The sequence below is a fragment of the Miniopterus natalensis genome, chromosome 12 (assembly GCF_054644295.1).
Source record: "Miniopterus natalensis isolate mMinNat1 chromosome 12, mMinNat1.hap1, whole genome shotgun sequence".
Lineage (NCBI taxonomy): Eukaryota > Metazoa > Chordata > Mammalia > Chiroptera > Miniopteridae > Miniopterus > Miniopterus natalensis.
Window position 1 is genome coordinate 48,185,407 of NC_142092.1, and position 18,562 is coordinate 48,203,968.

The 18,562-nt window shown below is 52.1% G+C and overlaps 1 protein-coding gene across 2 annotated transcripts; it reads left to right on the forward strand.

Annotated features, from left to right (window-relative positions):
• The first annotated feature begins 771 nt into the window (after positions 1-771).
• On the forward strand, positions 772-18,309 carry GLIPR2 (GLI pathogenesis related 2). 2 transcript variants are annotated; one of them, XM_087823207.1, is made up of 5 exons: positions 772-840; positions 8,825-8,933; positions 9,254-9,357; positions 11,438-11,515; positions 17,774-18,309. In XM_087823207.1, the coding sequence occupies exons 1-5, from the start codon at positions 828-830 to the stop codon at positions 17,932-17,934; spliced, it is 465 nt and encodes a 154-aa protein (XP_087679333.1). In that variant the 5' UTR covers positions 772-827; the 3' UTR covers positions 17,935-18,309. The 2 variants fall into 2 exon arrangements, with proteins under 2 accessions (XP_087679333.1, XP_087679334.1); XM_087823208.1 differs by lacking the exons at positions 9,254-9,357; positions 11,438-11,515 and having other exon boundaries at positions 17,774-17,934.
• Positions 18,310-18,562: the final 253 nt, after the last annotated feature.

Here is an 18,562-nt window from a genome sequence, read left to right on the forward strand (position 1 = left end):
GCCCCTTATTGAGAGCTTTTCAAATTAGCTTCCTTTCCTTAGAATTTCCTGGGCCCCTTCTCCATAGAGGAGTTGCCCTGGGGAGTCACACTCCCGCTGCGCCCTCAGGCCAGAGCCCTCACGCCGGGGCGGGGCCATAGCCGAGACCGAGACTCCCTAGAGCCAGGTGTGCCTTGACCACCGCCCCAAGGTCAGGAAAGGTCAGGACCTCTGTAAATTGAAGGGACAAAAAGGCCCCGAGGGAGGGGTAGGACTTCAAAGGGCGGAGATGAGCCGGCGCTTCCTTTTCAACCTGGATTCGCAGCAGAGGGTACGTCCCCGGGGGAGAGCGGACGTGCCCTGCGGACCCGGCGCCCCTAGACCTGGGAAGGCGGCGCACGCGGAGGAGGCGGGGAGAGCGCCTGTCCCAGGCCTGGAGCGCGGTCCTCGCCGCGCGTCGGCCGCCGAGCAGCTGCGGGAACCCGCGCGGAGGCGCAGGATTCCGAGTCCCGGGATCGCACCGCTCGGGGCTGGGATCCAAGAGGCCCCGGCTCCGGGTCCGCACCCGGAGAGCCCCGGGCAGCCTTCAGGGTCCCTACGCGGGGCGAGTCCTCGGGAGCCGGGCGGGAGGCTCTCGGAGCGCGGGGCGCGCAGCGCCTCCCCGGGGCAGCTGGCGGGGTGGCCCCGGGCGCCCGGGCGGCAGCAGCTGCCTAATAAGGCGGGGGCCGGGCCGGGCCGCGCGGGGCGGGGCGGGGCTGCGGCCGCCGGGCCTCCTCCCGGGCTCCGCGGGCGGCGCGCTGTCCAGAGGGCGCAGAGGCGGTGGGACCCGGGAGCGCGCCGAGCCGGCCATGGGCAAGTCAGGTGAGACCCGCGCGCCGGCCGGGCCGGGTGCGGGGCTGGCTGGGAGCCTCGGGCTCCGGGATGCCGGCCGTCACCCTCCCCCGCGGCGGGCCGGGTCCCCCGAGAGCCCGGCGGCCGCCTCCGGCGGGGATGGGGCTCCGGCTGCGACGCGCGCCCCGGGCGCGGGATGGAGCGGCGCGCGGGGCGAAGCGCCGGGGGCGCGGCGCGGGCAGTTTCCGGGGCAGCCAGGAAGCCGGGGTGCGGTGGGGCCGTCGGGAGGGACGGAGGGCAGGCGAGGCGGGGAGGGACCCCTGTCTGGAGCCGGAGATGGAGCCTGAGGGCTCGCTGGCGCTGACGGGATTAGCGCTCCGCGCCCGGCCGAGGCGTGGCTTCTGCTTTGTTTCAGGAGGACTGAGTTGGGAGTTGGAAAAAGCCAACAAACTGACAGCATCTTTCGCTGCAAAGCGACGTGCTCCAACCAGTCCTCCTAAGGACAGCTGGAGCATCCTTCTGTCGTGCCCCCTCCCCTGAGTGCCCCTTAGTGCCAGGCTACGTGCCAGGGTGTCAGGCTCCCCCGGGGCATCGACTCCCACTTCCCCTTTTTCTCTAACCTGTTGGCAGCCCATCCTCACCACTGTGGCTATCCCCAGTGAACTTTCTAAAATGCGAGCCTTATCCTGTCGCTCCACCTTCCATTCCATTGTCTGCAGGGGAGAGTGCACTTTCTTCAGCCCCGACTCGGGGCCCTCTGGGAGTTGGCCATCCCTTACCTCCACTCAGCCCTCCTGAGGCTGGCATGCTGGTCCCTTTCCCTGGGTTCCCTTTTCTCCACCATCACTCTGCCTCTCCCACTTTTTTGAGGTTTAAAATCTTCTCCATCCTTGTAGACAACTGGGCTGAGGGACCACCCCCGATTTCCCCTCCCCCTAGAAGGATGGTAGGTAGGTCTCTTCTTGGTTGCAGCGCTCACAGCAGTCAGCTTGGGGCACTACCCACGCTGTTTCCCACAGACCCCTCCCTCCTGGCAGCCGGGGCCCTGTCTGTCTCAGAGTAGTTACTGCCTCACAGCAGGCCCTTAATGAACAGCTGTTGAACCGAGTTCAAAAGTCCTGTTTCATGGGAAAGTGGGGTTGTTAGGCTGAGGAAGGTGAAACAGGGTCCCTTTAAAAAAAAATTTTTTTTTTAAATGTTTTTACTGATTTCAGAGAGAGGAAGGGAGAGGGAGAGAGAGCTAGAAACATCAGCTGCCTCCTGTATGCCGCCTACTGGGGATCAAGCCTGAAACGCCAGCATGTGCCCAGACAGGGAATCGAACCTCCAGGCCCACGGGTTGATGCTCAGCCACTGAGCAACACCAGCTGGGCGCTGGGTCCCTTCTTGAATCTGTTCTCAAGATCCAGGCTCATGAGGTACCAGCTCTGGGAGTAAGCGGCTTTCCCTAGCGTTGGTCTTGGACTGCCTTACCAGCAGTGACAGGTCTGGCTTTCAGCGCTGGCTGGCTAATCACTTGCTGTGTGATCTTGAGCAAGGTTCTTTCCCCACCTGTACCATGAGGGAGGCCCATATGATCCCCAAGGTCCTTCACAGTATAGAAAGGTGACATAAGGAGTTGTCATGAAGCTGAAATTCACGATGATAGGTGGTGATGGGGCAAGAGCATGGCAGATGTGAGAGAGCATTTTGAGACATCAACTCTTTTCTCCATAAATCAAGAGAAGATCCACAAATTCTCTAAAGCCACGTTTTAATCAGTTATTTCTCCGCTGAAACAGTTCTCCTGATCTGCTGATGTTCAGCTGTGCGCTCATTGTTCTGTCCGCTCGCCCATCAACCCATCTCTTCCTCCCTTTCCTTCCTTCTCTCCCCCCTTTCTTCCATCCATTCCACCATCTATCATATCAGCTCTGACCAAGCTGTGGACTCAGTGCTGTGGAGGGCATGACCCTCATCCTCAGGAGTGTTCATTTGGATTGTGAAAGGAACCAATGGATCAAATGATCTGGGGATGAAGGACATGCTTCAGTAAGAGGTGGGAAGTGACTCAAGCCACAAGACAGGTGCAGGTGAAGAGCAGTGGGAGCTCAGGGGAAGGAGAGATCCTCTTTGCAAAGGGGCCTATTGAAGGCTCCTGCAGGAAGTAGTCAAATCCCAGAGAGTCTTGGGACCTGAGACCTGGGGTGCCAATGAAGGGTATTCATCTGAAAGTGGCAGGACCAGAGCTGTGCCAGGGTGGAGGGTGGATCAGGTCGGGAGAGGGTGGAGGTGGGGGTCAGGAAGAGGTTGCTGCAGTTATTCAGGCAAGAGATGACAGAGGCATCTAAGGGACTGGAGAGGAGAGGGTGGGTTTTGGAGATGGTACCCTCAAGCTAACTTAGGCAACTTAATTTATGAATGAGAGGAAAGTGTTAGAGGTATGTCTGGGTGCAAGACAGTGGTGACACTTTCTAGGACTGAAGATACAGAGTCAAGCAGTTTTCAGAGGAGGGGGACAGTGATAGAAAGCAGGTTAGAGCTGGTTCAGGCAGGTGCCACCCCACACACATGTACACATACAACCAGGGACCTTCCAGAATGCTGGCCCAGGCCTCTCCCTCATAGCCACATGAATTTTATTTGTCTCTCCCAAAGACTGTAAGCCCCCAGGACAGTGTCTGGCTCCCCTAAGGGTCTCCAAGAGAAAGTGACTTTTGGGGGTAACCCAGGCCAATGGGCCTTTAGCGCAGGCCCAGCCTTGAAGCTCCAGGCCACTGCCCGAGGTCTGCACCACAAGGCCAGTAGTACTCACAGATGTGTAGACACACAGGGGCTTTATGTGGTTTCATAAAGACCGCTGTAAGGAGCCAGTCCCTGCATCTTCTGTGCCTTAGTTTCCTCATCACTGCATAGGAGCCAGTCTCTTTTATTTTTTTAAATATGTTTTTATTGATTTTTTTTTAGAGAAAGAGGAGGGGAGAGGGATAGAGAGATAGAAGCATCAATGAGGGAGAAACCATCTATTGGCTGTCTCCTGCATGGCCCCCCTGGGGATCATGGAAACCTCTAGTCCCTAATATAGCGATTACCAATTATTAAGCCCCTAGTGCATGCCAGGCTTGGAGCTAGTTCTTATCAACTGTATAGATTTATAGAGGCTGAGTAGCATGCCCAAGCTCAAACCTTGACCAGTAAGTGGACAAACTGGCGTTTGAACCAGTTCTCTGACTTCCCAGATGTGGGCTTTCCCCACTACCACACTGACCACTTGTCACCTGCTCCCTGCCTGCTTCTCAGCCTGGAATCTGGCGCAGTAAGGACTTCTTCACACCCTCTCATTATCTCTAAGACTCTTACTGTCCCCTCCACCCACATCTGCCATCAGAGAAGAAAGCACTTAGATATCAACTAGCCCAGGAATTTTCTACTGAGCGGGACCCTGACACCTCTGCAGGGTGAGGCTGTGTGGGCCACATCAGTCCCAGCTGTTCCATTTTCATCTGTTGATTTTACTGGAAAAAAAAGTTCAAAGAAAGGGCTTCCCTGCTTTGAAAATATTTTGAAAACCACAGATGTCATCCTTCCTTCTTACGCAGATGGGGAACTGGAGCCCAGAGGGGCAGGGACTTACCCAGTGCTCAAGGCAGGCCTGAGAGGCCTGAGTGGCCACAGGAAGGGCTGGCGAGTGGACACTGGCTGCTCTGGCTCCTTCAGCCCCTCAGTGACTGTCTGCAAATGGTCAGCCTGGAGCACATGCTCCGGGACACCCTTGTTCCTATAGGCAACTGAGCCACTCTTCATTGACCATCATTCTTGCTTAGGGAGAGGAAAGTATGTGTAAAGTGGAAAGTATCTGAGATTTGGAGCAGAAGAGGGCTGTTCTTAGATCTAGCTCAAATGTGGACTCACTGTGTGAGATTGTGTAACTCACACGTCCTCCCAAAGACTGCAGCTTCCTCATCTGTAAAGAGAAGAACATGATCCTATTCATTTGCTTAATCATTCACTCAGCAAATATATGAGCTCAGAGGTACTGAAAGAGGTCATCAAAGATCGATTGAAATAGCAGCAGCCCTGCTTCCGTGGAATTCAGGGATGGGATCTGACTGGGCAGCGTCTCCCAAATCCAGAGGCTAAAGGGTCTTGGCTCAACAGTAATGATATAATTATAATTGACATTGAATAACTTCATTATGTTGCAGAACTGGTCTAAAGCAATGACAGATTAATTCTTTTAATTCTTACAACAACCCTGCATGGTAGATACTGTTATCCCCATTTTTCTATTTGGGGGAAATGAGACATAGAGTGATTAAGCACCTTGTCCATAATCACACAGCTAGTCAAAAGCAGAGCTGGTATTTGCCTCTTGAATTTCCTGGAACCCAGGCTGAAAGAACAGAAGCTGCTCTTTTTTTTCCCCCCTCAACTTTTTATTCTTTCTTCCTGATAAACCAGTTTTACCCCAAAGATGGAACCAGGTCACTTTCCAGTGTTAAAGAACAGCATTCAACCGAGTAAACTTGAAGATCTAATTGGCTTTAGTCAGCAGTTCATAGGGTTCACTGCTTCTAGCAACTAGAAGGGCACTCCGTTGAGTTGTACAAAATGGAAGGTTTTTATAGGCAGAAAGAGGTTGAGACTAAGAAGTTAAAGGGGTGGGTTATTTTAGGCAGGGTCACCTCGACCTAGGGGGAAGCAACAGGTCTTATCAGGCAGTTTGCCTTACTAGTGATCAGGAAATTCTAGACTGATTGGTTTAAAATGCCACTCCTAGGAGAAGCCGCAACTGCAATTGGGTTATTAAGTTTTGGTTTGGTGAGGAGGCTTAGCAAAAGTGACTCAATTTGGGCCTGTTGTTTCTTTTTTAACACCAGTCTTTTGCCAATGGGGAGAAGGGGCCTGTCCACAATTCTAGTCCTGGGCCTCTTTGGTGGGGAGTGGGGAGAGAAATGAGTCAAGCTGGGCTCTAGGAGGCCTCAGAAGAGGGTAGATGCTGAGGGAGGAGCCTGTCCTAGCCAACAGCCAGGAGGGAGGAGGGGTGCAGACCTCCTCGGAGTCTTCATTTGGCATTTAGAAGCCCAGGCCCCAGAGGACCTTCAAGAGCCCCCAGCTAAGATGCCTGTGCCCTCCACTGCCGCAGACAGCTCAGCCCTGCCACCTTTCCTCAGCCCCTCAGCGGCAGGGAGCCCTGCGGACAGCTTCCACCTTTCAGCAGCTCTAACCTTGAGCCCCAAGCCCGCCCCTGGAGCTTCTACTCCTGCAGCCCCTGGTTTTCTCCTGGGGCCTGAGACCTTAGTACTTTTCTCTCCCATCTCCTCTCCGCTCAAAGATTTGAAGGCAGCTGCCACTCTCCCTGGGCCTGACGCTCCTCCTGGGGCTGTCATCCCCTCTGTCTTCTCTGTGACTTCCTTTCACTGGTATCCCTTAGGGGTGGTATGGAGTTAAGGACAGTGTTTCTTTCCGCGTGGGCCTACCCCTGAATCAGTTGTGGGAATGTGAACAGGTTACTTTCCTTCCTGAGCCTCAGTTTCCTTATTTTAAAAAGTCGTTACAGCCCGGCTGGCGTGGCTCAGCGGTTGAGCGTCAACCTAGGATCCAGGAGATCACGGTTTGATTCCCAGTCAAGGCACATGCCCGGGTTTCGGGCTCGATCCCCAGTCGGGGGGCGTGCAGGAGGCAGCTGATCAATGGCTTTCTCATCATTGATCTTTCTCTCTCTCTCTCCCTCTCCCTTCCTGTCTCTGAAATCAATAAAGATATACCGTTTAAAAATAGAAAAAATTTAAATTAAAAAGCGGATACAGTAGTGGAAGCTCCCACAAAAAGGTGGCGAGAAGTAAATGAAATCACGCACAGGCCCAGCACCAGCAGTGGTTGGCCAACATGCAGAAGAAAGGATCTGCCTGTTCCAGCCAGCACCCTGAGCCTCAGTGTACCCTCCTGTGAGGACACAGTCCCTCTCTCCCCATTGTGGGGTGGCTGTGAGGGCTCTCCCTGCCTAATGCAAGGATGGGTGGGTTTGGTTTTTTTGCCTTTTTTCCCTTCTGTTTATCTTTGTCCTTGGGTTTTTCTACAGAAGCGGGGTGTGCCTCTTGCTGGGTGCAGTCACCAGTGATATCTCACCTCCCTGAGGCTGAAGTCCTGCTGTGAGGCGCCACCTGGGCTGGGACTGGCTGCCTTGGTGGAAGGGGACTCCTGGGACCAGTCAGAGGCATGGTAGTGGGGCCTCCATGCCTCCCAGTAGGGGTGGGGACAGAGGGCTCCCCTCCTGATTACCAAAAAGTTCTCTTGACCCCTTCCTGGGAACCCTGGCCCAGGGAACTGGCCCTGCTGGGGACAATGACTGGCTTTGGCTTGTAGGCACCAAGCTTAGGGTGAGCACAGAAACTTTCACTTTTGTTTCTCTCAACTTCCCCTATTCTGGGAGTGCAGTGACCTAGTTTTTAGCAGCCTTGTAAATGTCCCTCTCTGCCAAGGAAACTGCAGGGCCACAGCACTACAGGCCCAGAGTAGCCTGGCCCGACACTCGGGGCTGCCTGTAAACGGGCTTCCCATGCCTGTCCTGCCCATATTACTGTGACTGGACCTCACTGGACTGCGCTGCTGGGCCCACAGTCCTCAAGGTCGGTACTACTCACTCTTCAATTTATCAAAAACCCCTGGACAGCTCAACCACTGTGAGGAACAGTACCTTCATCTCCCCTGTGTCAGTATCTCAGCCAGAGCTCCTGAGGGCAAGTTCCGGCCTTCTCCTCATGTGCCCTCAGAGGCCCAGTGGGATTTGATTTGAACACTCAGGGGCCCCGGGGGATCTGGCTGAGAGAGGGGAAGAGGATTCCCTGCTGGCTCATCTGCTCAGCCCCTGGGGTGAAAAGACAGCAGAGGAGGACAGCTGGTGAACGTGACTTGGGGCAGTGGAAGGAATGAATGGTGCTTCATTCATTCTCCAGTTTACACCCCCCTGCCCACAGCCAGGCCTTGGGGACAGACTCCTGCCAGATGGAACTAGCTCAGTTTAAGGGTTCTTTGTAGCCCTCACTCCTAAGCCACCCAACTCACCCATTTCCACGGAGGGGCACTCCCAGATCCCTAAGGCTGTCGCTCAGGGCCTTCGCTATGGAACCTGAACAGGTGGCCTGGGATTGGGTGGATGGTGCTGCTGGGTGGAGGGCAGGTCAATGGATGGATGAATGGATGGCGGAGAGATGGGTGGGGCTCCATTTCAGATCCAAGTTGATGTGACTTCTGTCCACTGTTGACCATGCCTGACCTTGGCTTTACCCACTTTTCTCTCCCTAACCCACCCCCTTGCCCTTGCCCTTTCTAAGGTCATGACCCGTTGGGCACAGGCTCCACCTCATCCCTCAGTGCAGCTCTGAACCCAGCACCACCTCGCGCTTTCCCACACTCTCCCCTCATTCTTCTGCCCCAGTGCTGCCCTCCCCTGGCCCTCTCTTCACCTGCCCCTCTGCCTTCTTGATTTTACCAGCCCAGTGTGGGTACCCCCCACCTCAGCCACGCTTGTTCTCTCTGAGCAACCCTTCACCTGACCTTTCCCGTCCCCACCGCGCACCACAGGTCCAGTCTGAGATACCTAGACTCCTTTAAACATTTTCTTTCAGAAGTCTCATTGCTCACTGCCCAGCCCCATCCCCGCCCCCCCAACATCTGCTCTGTACCCCCAGCCTGTCCTCCACTCAGCAGCCAGCAGGAACGTTCAGAAATGCCCATCTCAGCAGCTCACTCCTCTGTTCCCAATCAGTTGCTTCCCGTTGCTCCAGATAAAAACCCAGATCCCCAGCATGGCCCGCCCGGCCCTGCATAATCCCTGGGGTGCAGATGTGCAGAGCTGTGGAGGGCAACAGCAGGGGCGGGGCAGGGGTCACAGTCGCCCCTTTGGCTGCGGTACTGAAGGGGAGCCTGGCCACTGGCCTGAGGTCTGAGCTGAGGGGTCCTCCGAAGCCTGCCATCGTATTTTGGTGGGTCTTTTCCCTGCACTGAGACATTCTCCACTTTGAAATCATTGCAGCTTCCAAACAGTTTAATAACGAGGTCCTGAAGGCCCACAACGAGTACCGGCAGCAGCATGGCGTCCCCCCGCTGAAGCTCTGCAAGAAACTCAACCAGGAGGCTCAGCAGTGAGTCCCCTGGCACCCGGGGTGACGGGCCCTTCACAGAGCTGCTGCTGCGGCCAGAGGGCCCTCGGGTGGTTGGAGGGACATGAATTTGGGGGGCAGAAACAGCCAGGCTTGAATAACCACTCTGCCACTTATCTAAGCAGGTCCCTTTATCCCTCTGAGCTTCAGTTTGCTCCTCTGTAAAACGGGGTGTTTGGGGGACTCAGAAGAGATGCAGGTGTGAGCCAGGGGAGGAAGCGTGGCCACATCAGTTTAGGGCTCAGACTTTGGGGCTTCCCTGGGCTGGGCTGGCTCTGAGGAAACACCATGGTCTCTGGCAGGTATTCGGAGGCCCTGGCCAGCACGAGGATCCTCAAGCACAGCCCAGAGTCCAGTCGCGGCCAGTGCGGAGAGAACCTGGCCTGGGCATCGTACGATCAGACAGGTGGGTGCTTTCTCGGCTCCCCTGCCCCCTGCCCTCTGCCTTGGCAGCCAACATTCAAACCCCTCCTGGGCCCCAGTGCCCTCCATGGTGTAGCTCTGTGACAGCCACAGGCCCAGAGAAGGAAAGGAACCTAGAGCTGGGCCTGCTCCTGGGAGCTGGCTGCAGCTCATCACAGGGTCCCTGCTGGCCAGCTCAGGGCCAGGCCTTCCCTGCTGCCAGGGACACAGGGATGAGTCACACTGCCCAGACCCCCCTTTTGGAAGGGCTCCCAGCTGAGGAGTAGGGTGAAGGACACAGACTGCCTCAGAGTCTCAGCCTGACCCTGCAGCACCCATGCAGCCCCAGCTACAGAAGAATTTTATTTTTGTCATATTTTTCTAAATTTTTTTACAGTGCTGGTGTATTAACTTTTTCATTAGAAAAGGACAATAGAGCTTTTGCCATGTTGGGGGGAAAAAATCACAATAATGGGACAGACAATTCCTCATCTGAGGATCTAGCCTGGAATGGCGATCCCACCACACTGACCAGACATTCTTGAGCTTCCTGGCTCAGAAGGCCCTGTCCTGGCTTTTTAGGAAAAGTGTTGGAGAGCACTACCTCCCTCTCTGAAGCTTTCTCCAAACCCCAGCGGGAGAATGGCTCCTCCCTCCCTGGCCTCACATTCCTGGGAGTTCCCTGGGGAGGCCCAAGTGTCCTCTTGGTTTCCCCAGCTCTGTGGCCCTCCAGGAGAGATATGCGCATGCTCCTGAGGAAGGCAGGCGTCCACAGCCTGCAGCCGCCTCCCCAGGCCTGGTTTTGGGCCTGGTGGGCCTAGGGGAGGAGGGACAGGGATGGGAAAAAGCCAGTGGGAGACGTGGTTCCATCCTGGCCTTGAACTGGCTCTCTATGGAGCCTTCAGCAAATCCTTACATTCTCTGGCCCCAGTTTTCCCATCTCTACAGAGAGGAGGTTGGGTAAGTGGTTTCTAAGGCAGTGGTTCTCCACACTGGCTGCACATTGGGATCTTTTGTGGTGCTTTTAAAAACACCAGTGCCTGCCCGGCCGGGTATGGCTCAGTGATTGAGCATCGACCTAGGATCCAGGCGATCGGGGTTCGATTCCTGGTCAGGGCACATGCCCTCGTTGTGGGCTTGATCAATGACTCTCTCATCATTGATGTTTCTATCTCTCCCTCTCTCCCTCTCCTTTCCTCTCTCTGAAATCAATAAAGATATTTTTTTTTAAATAAAAATTAAAAAAATTTAAAAATTAAAAAAATAAAAACACCAGTGCCTGGGTCTCTTCTCCAGACATACCTATGCAATCAGTTTGTGGCAAGCCCCAGGCATCAGCAATTTTTAAATGCTCCCCAGGTGAGGCCAGTGTGGCCACTGCTCTCAAAGGCCTTGCCACTCAAAGTGTGGTCCATAGAGCAGCAGCAGTATCTGGGAACTTGTTGGAAATGCCGGCTCATAGGCACCACCCTAGACCTACTGAATCTGCATTTTAGCAAGAGCCCCAGGTGACTCGTACATACATTCAAGTTTGAGACACTGCTCTGAGCCCTGAGCTCTGAGGCTCCTCCTAGCTCTGACCCTGAGGTCACCAGCTCTCAGGGAAACGCTGTGCGTTTTCTCCTATCAAAACCTCTGGGCCAGCGGATGGTCCAAGTGGAGACCCAGGCCCACCAGCTCAATTGCCTTTCCTCCTGTGGATATTTCAGGAGCCAAACTTCGGGTGAGATGAGTGCAGAGTCTCTGGAAAGCTAGGAGCATCATTAGAAGCCTTTGGAGTACCTTCCATTTAACTCTGTACAGAGGCCCAGAGAAGGGAAGGCCTTGCCTAGGATTACACAGTGAATTAGTGGCAGGGTGGGACACAGATACAGGTGACCACAGGCCAGGGCTCTTCCCACCCCCCAAGGCCATCTCTTCAGCCTGCGGATACCCATGGGCAAGAGTCCCTGTTTCAGCTCTCTGGTGCTTTATCAGACTTCTAATTGTGCGATGAGTGGTTTGGGGTTAATGGGAGAAGATGCAAGGATTAGGGAGTGGGTTGGTTTTGCTGCTGAGTTTTAAACAGTGTCTTTTCCATACAGGAAAGGAGGTGGCTGACAGATGGTACAGCGAAATTAAGAACTACAACTTCCAGCAGCCTGGCTTCAACTCTGGGACTGGTGAGTAGCAGGTTCACACCGGTGACCTGGCCCTGGGCAGCGTGGCAGTTGGGTGTCTGATTTCAGAGAGGAACTAACCTTCAGAAAGTCAATCATTTCCCTCCTGTTTTATCTCTCCCATATTCTCTGGTTTGACTTTTCCCAAAGGGTAAAACTTTCCCCATCATACACACACACACCCTCCATCTAAATGCTCCCAGGCTGCCCCACCAGCTCCGGGGTCTTCAGGTGACGAGTGTGTCCTAGGGAGCTGTGGATTATAAAGGCTGCCGAGTGCTTCTTTCCAGAAGTGGTGCCTCAGCACCTGTAATCTGTCATCCTACTTCTAGTCTTGCTCCCCTGCACTCCAGCCTGCTCCCTAGCACCCAGAATATTCTAAAACCCTCTCTGCCCATGTTGCTCTTCTGATTAAACTGCCGAAGGCTTCCTGGGGCCTTCAGGACAAGGGCCCAGCTCGCTCTTCTCTTGGTTTTAATTCCTTCCTCCCTTCACACCCCCTCTTCCTTCTCGACATGCGCCCCACACCTCCCAGGCATTCTCCCTTCACCTTTACCTGCAGTTTGTGGCTCAGGTGAGCTTGGAATGCCTGGAGCTAGTCTCCACCCTGGCACTATCATTTGTACAAACTTGGGTCGATGCCCCATCCTTCCCTGTCTCAGAGGGAGAGGGACCAGTGGTGGTCTCTATGGGACATTCTGAGAGGTGGAGTTTAGATGCAGGGAGGAGCTGACTGTGGGACCACCCAGGCTTCCTCATAGGCCCCCATGGTGAGCGGTAAACTTTTAACTTAAAAAAAGTCCCAGGCAACCACCCTGAGCTCTGGGCTTCCTCTTGGCCCTCACCAGGCTCCTGTCTTTTTCCTCAGAACCAACTCAGATGCACCTGGGGCAGCCCAAGATGGGCTGGAAGGGGCTGTGAGTTTCTCCGACCCGAAAGTACGAGAGAAACTGAGAAAGGGATTCTCTATCCATTCTATCCCTCCACCCTAGCCCACCCCACCCCACCCATGGGTGGAGCCACTTATGGCCCCCCACCCTCCGGAGGGTTATTCAGAAGCAGGAAGTGACATGTTCTCGGAACCAGTCACTGTTTCCTGTGGTTTTCGGCTCACCCTTTCGGGCAGGGGTTCTTGCAACTGTGTGGGCAGGACTGTGGGGCAGGGATCGAAACATCTGCTGAGGTGCCTCTGCCCTCAGCGCTCAGGCCTGAGGTGAGCAGGCTGTGTCAGGGCCCTGACGGAGAACTGATGGTTCTGTGGCAAATTCAACTGGATCCGTGAGGGAGGGAATAGTAACAGCCTCCTTCCAGTGATTAAGGATGTGTAGGCAGAACCTGGGGTCCTTTTATGAAGGTCTGTGTCTGATTTTAGTGTCTGGATCGGTTTTGCAATGAGGAAGATTCATAGGCAGTTGGACACGTGTCAGAGTGAGTTGCTAGCTTTGTTCCCCATCCACGGCCACGTAAGCCTTGCAACACCCTTTGGAGGTAGGATTTCCTGCCGCTAGTTTTGCAGAGGAGGGCACTGAGCCCCAGGAAGGGGGAGAGACTTCTTTATATCTTCTGTCCTCAGTCTGATGTTCTTTCCATGTTCCCTGCTCCAAGGCAGGGATGTCAGAGCCAGGTATGGGACTCAGCTTTCCATGATCACTGAGCGCCTGTCTCACCCATTGCCCCATACCTCCCTTCCCTAAAGAGGAAAACCCCAGAGCAACTAGCCCCTATGCCATCCCAGGTGCCAGTGGGTAATACCTGGGGACAGACAGAGCCTGATCCTCAGACAGGAGCACAGCTTTGGATGGAGTTATAATCAGGACTTGCAAGACCCTTAAAGATCTGCAAGCCCGTCTCCCCACCTCAGCCTCCCCCAGAGCTGCACCACTGTTCAGAGCTGGGATCCCCTGACCTGAGTTCATGTTGTAGGCGAAAGGGCCTTTGAAATATCCTATAATCTCCCTCCACCCCACCCCACCCCACCCCTGTCAGCGCCTTGTGATGACAAACACAGCTCTATGCTATGTGCTGAGTAGAGGGAAACGGTTTCTTGGAATTCCTTCCTTTTATGTTCTATTTTAATGAGTAGGTTTGTTTGTTTATTTATTCTGAATTAGTAATACTTTTACATGACATGAAATTGGTAAACTGTATAAAGTGAAAAGTCTTCCTTCCGTCCCTGGTCTCCGGCACTTTCCCTCCCAACCCATGAGAGCAGTTTCTTGTGTACCACTCTAGGGGCTGTTCTGAGCTTACAGCAGCATTTGTGGAAATGTAGTTTTTTTCTCTCTGTTTTTATACTCTGGTGTCAGATACATGATCTGTTTTGCACTGGCTTTCTGCACAGAGCAGACTGGCAGAAACTGTCCCATATCAGGACAGAGGGAGCCTCATTGTTTCTTACCGTTGCACACCGTTGCCTGCCAGAGATACACTGTACCTTACTTAATGTGTTTTTCAAATGTATATTTTAGGGAGTTTGCGTGCATGGCAGGAAAGAGGATGTGATCCGCTTAGGAAAAAATGAAAAAGAGAAAGGAAGCTGTCAGTGGCTGGGAGTTAGAAGCCAGTGTGTGTGTGATGGTTGCTAAGGAAGCCGCGTCCTTTGATTCCGCTGTGAGTGTCATACTCACTGTCTGGGCGGGGACGGAAACCTCCGTAGCCCACAGAGAGGCTGCCTAGTGTCGCCCGTGGGGCAAAGGCTCCCGCAGGCACTCAGGCTGCGGAAGCTCCTGTTGTGTCTGTGACCATGATCTTGGCAACCGGCGGATAAATAGCAGCTCTTTCTTCCTTTTCTGGGTGACAGAGGGAGTGGGTGGGGCAATAGCCAAAGCATGTGGTCTCTTGAGACAAAAGGCTCGTATGAAAAAGGACTTGAGCCTTAATGAAAAGACAGCCCGCGGAAGCAGCGACACCTGGCAAAGCTGCCAGAGCCTGAGCTGTGGCTCAGAACCGTGAGGGCCAGGGGAACTGGCCAGAAGTGTTTCTCCCCTAGTCTGAGGTGGAAGTCTGAGTTTTTTGGGGCAATGGTTAATACAAGTTTAAGGATCAGTGGGAAAGGTGCATAATTGTACGTCAGGTTCGTTTTCTTTTCATTCCTGCTTTGATTGTATCGCATCAACTCTGTTGATTAGTGTTGGCGTTTGGTTGTTTTCAGAACGAAAATCTGTTTTGGATGTAGACAAATAAACTGTACCTAAATTTAAGAATTATAAAAATGGAGTCAACCGTAGGGGGAAAAAAACAAACGCAATTTAATCAAAAAACATTTATTTAGTCCTTGATGTAGCTGATTCACATGGGAGACATCAACGCTGTCTCTTCCCTGAGACACTGGAAAAGTGGATACCAGGCTTTCTTTCTTTCTTTTGTGGTAAAATACACTTAACATAAGATTTAACCGTTTAGCCATTTTTAAGCTACAGTTCAGTGGACTAAGTACAGTCACACTGCTGTGCAGCCATCACTGAGTCATCTCCCGAACTTTTTCATCGTCTCACACTGAAATCCTGAATCCATTAAACACTGACGCCCACCCCTCCCTCACCCCCACTCCAAGCCCCAGTAACGACGGTTCTGCTTTCTGTCTCTATGAACTTGACTATTCTGGGAACCTGATATAAGTGGGATCATGCAGTATTTGTCCTTTTGTGTCTGGCTTATTTCACTTAGGATAATGTCCTTAAGTTCATCCATGTTGTAGCATAAGTTAGAATTTCCTTCTTTTTAAAGGCTGAATAATATTCCATTGTATGTATATACAGCATTTTGTTTATCTGTTCATCCAGTGATGGACATTCAGTCCCCCCCCCCTTTGATTATTGTGAGTAATGCTGCTTTGTACATTGGTGTACAAGTATCTAAGTCCCTGCTTTTAATTCGTTAGGGTATATACTTAGAGGTGGAATTGCTGGATCATATGATAATTCCGTGTTTAACTTTTTGAGGAGCTGCCCTACCGTCTTCCACAGCAGCTGCACCATTTTTCATTCCTATCAGCAATGTACACATTTTCCAATTTCTCCACATCCTCACCAAAATTTGTTTCTTTTTTTAAAAAAATAATAGTCACCCTAATGGGCATAAAGTGGTTACCCTCTTTCTTCCTTAACCACCCTGTGAGAAACTTAGCTTCTCTGATCATGATCTCCCTCCCTCCCTCCCTCCGCCTCTTCTCCATCAGATACATATTGAGCCCAGTGCCAGGCACTGGGGATACAGTGGTCGAGACGGCAGATGTGGTGCCTGCCCTCCAGGAGGAAACATAATTTCTTCAAGGTTATTTTAGCAAACAGATGCCATCCTGTGACTTGGGGGTAATTATCCCATTGACCTGTCACCTCAACAGTAAAAGTGGGAGAGATGAGCTCCCAACCTTTACTCCTAGGAGATAAGGAGAATTTATGGTCATCCAGCAAAGAGTACCTCACAGCATCAATTCTTTGACCCCAAAATGGGAATCCATTAAACACTTAACACCCATCCCTTCCATGGGAAGCTAAGCCATGTTAGCAGCTTGAAAGGACAAATGAGTAAGGGGCAGGTGGCCTGAGTGGGAGACCGATAATGAGGAGCTTCAGCAAGCCACAAAGTGTCTAGAGGGTCAGGCAGTCGCTTGAGAAAGAACTGAGCTGTTCGGCTCAGAGCAGAGGGCATTGAAGTGGGCTCTACCTTGTTAAGGTCTCGAAGAGCTCATAGAAGGCCTGCATTTCCAGTGAGAGCAGAGCCTGAGTCCAAGAGGGCCCTTTCATATGCCTTTCATTCATTTGCTCCATTCATTCATTCAATGAAAGTTTCTTTTACACTTTGCACGTGCCAGGGTACTGGGCATACTTCAGTGAGCAAAACAATTTTGCCTCTACCCATGTGGGGCTCATAGCCTCCTGAAAGAGCCAAGCAATAAGCTAGTAATCAAATTGATCACTGCAAATGGTAAGAATGTTATGAAGGGGGGAAAATAGGTGTGATAAGACTATCTTGGGAGGGGGGTGTTCAGGAACTCAAAGTGGTTGTGAAAGGCTGAGGCCTGAGGGACAAGATGTTGGTCATCAGAAGGGTATTCTATGCCAGTGTGTGCAAGGGCCCCATGGTGAGAAATAACCTGGGGTGTTCAAGGAATGGAAAAGAGACCACTGGGCCAAAGCATTCACTTTATTCTAGGTGCAATCGGAAGCAATCGAAGGATTTTTAAGCAGGGAAGTAAACAGATATGACTTCGTCTCAAAACTATCACTCTGACTACTTAAGCAGAAAGTGATTTGGAGGAGACAAGGGTGGAAGCTGGGGAACCAGCCAGGGGACTATTGCAATGGCCCAAGTGAGAAAAGTTTGTGGTTGGGACCAAAGTTTTGGGGGTGGATGGACTTGAGATGTATGTTAGAGTTAGATCCGTCAGGATTGAATGATGGGTTGTTCTGGGGAAATGAGGTAGGGGGAGGAATGCAGACCTATCCCTAGGATTGCGTGCATAGAGGTGCCGTTAAAGGAAATGGGAGGGTAGGGAGAGGAATAACTTTGGGCAGACGAAAATCAAGAATGAGGTTAAATTTGAGATGCCTGTGAGTCATCCAAGTAGAAATGTCAACTAAGTAGTTGTGTTTGGAAGACAGAGGAGAGGTTTGGGCTGCAGAAATAAATTTAGGAGCCAGGGGAAGATGAAATTGCCTAAGGACTGCAGCAAGACAAGAGAGCCCAGATTCGAGCCTCGGGAAATGCAGGTCCTCCACCATTTACAAGTGAGGTCAGGAGGAGGGGGAAGAGGCAGTGGGACCGGAGGAATGCCGAGAGGTGGCATCATGGAAGCCAAAAGAGGGGAGTGCTTTGAAAAGGAGAGGGGTCAACCCTATTAAATGTTCCTGAGATGTCGAGTAAGATGAAGACAGAAAGTGACCGTTGGGGAGGAACATGGAGATCGTTGGTGACTTTAAAGAGCGCAGTTTGGAGAAGGGTTGGAGGCAGGTGCAAGGTGGGGTGGCATCCTAATTGTTGGGGTCACTGGGTTCTGTCGTGATCTCTGGGAAACCATGAAACCTTTGGTCATTGAACAGTGGTGAGGTGAGTAGAGTCATTGTCATGACTGAGAGGACCCGATGCTACAGAAGTCAGGTAGTTGGTAAGTTTTGGGGTCTCCTTTCTCTGATCAGTGTCTGAAGATCAAGCTTCTCCGAGCCTGGCAAGATGCAGGGGGCTCAAGACTCTTTTGAAGCTTCCTTCCCTGGGCTTTGCTGACTAACCTGTACCCCTCTGCCCCTGCCTGCTCCCCTACAGGACACTTCACGGCCATGGTGTGGAAGAACACAAAGAAGATGGGAGTGGGGAAGGCGTCTGCAAGTGATGGCTCCTCCTTCGTGGTGGCTAGATACTTCCCAGCAGGGAATGTTGTCAACCAGGGCTACTTTGAAGAAAACGTCCTCCCTCCAAAGAAGTAACTTGCCAAATGTAATGGGCAGATGGCAGACTTAAGAACGTGGCTATGAAGTGCCTAGAACAACAAACACTCAGCTGTGTGTGTGTCTTTGTGGGTGTCTGTGCTTGTGTGTGTGAAGCATGTGGTGGCTCTTGCACACACCCTCAGATAGACAATTTTGCATCAACTCGTTCTTATCAAAGGAATGAGCCAATGAAGCCTTTACTCCGATGGTTAGACCAGTTATTTGGACTTTGGGGGAAAATCCATTTTTAAATTTTTTTTGTTATTTCCTAAGCAAATTTCTTTTGTACCTTTCTTACTTATAAAATCCATCCCTGAACTTTTTGTATTCCAAACGTTTGTGATGCTGAGAAATGAAGTTCATTTCCTGTGATCTTCATGTGTTGTAATCTACTTGTAGTAGATATTTAAGAATATTAAAACTTCATTTAAATGTGACATAAAACACAACTTTACATAAACATAAAGCAGCTTCCATGAGAAACATGGTGCAGGCAGGGGTTCCATTTCACAGAATTATTGAGATTTCTCAGTTGTAAGACATGATGTCATCCGCATGCCTCTTAGAATTCTCTAATGGGATTGCCAAAGAACAACTGGAGAAAAAGCTTCAATTCCTTGCATTT

Excerpts from the sequence above, each read along its gene's own strand:
- GLIPR2 (XM_087823207.1), top strand. Across the intron at positions 8,934-9,253 it reads CTCAACCAGGAGGCTCAGCA|GTATTCGGAGGCCCTGGCCA; the intron begins GTGAGTCCCCTG and ends GGTCTCTGGCAG. Across the intron at positions 11,516-17,773 it reads TGGCTTCAACTCTGGGACTG|GACACTTCACGGCCATGGTG; the intron begins GTGAGTAGCAGG and ends GCTCCCCTACAG.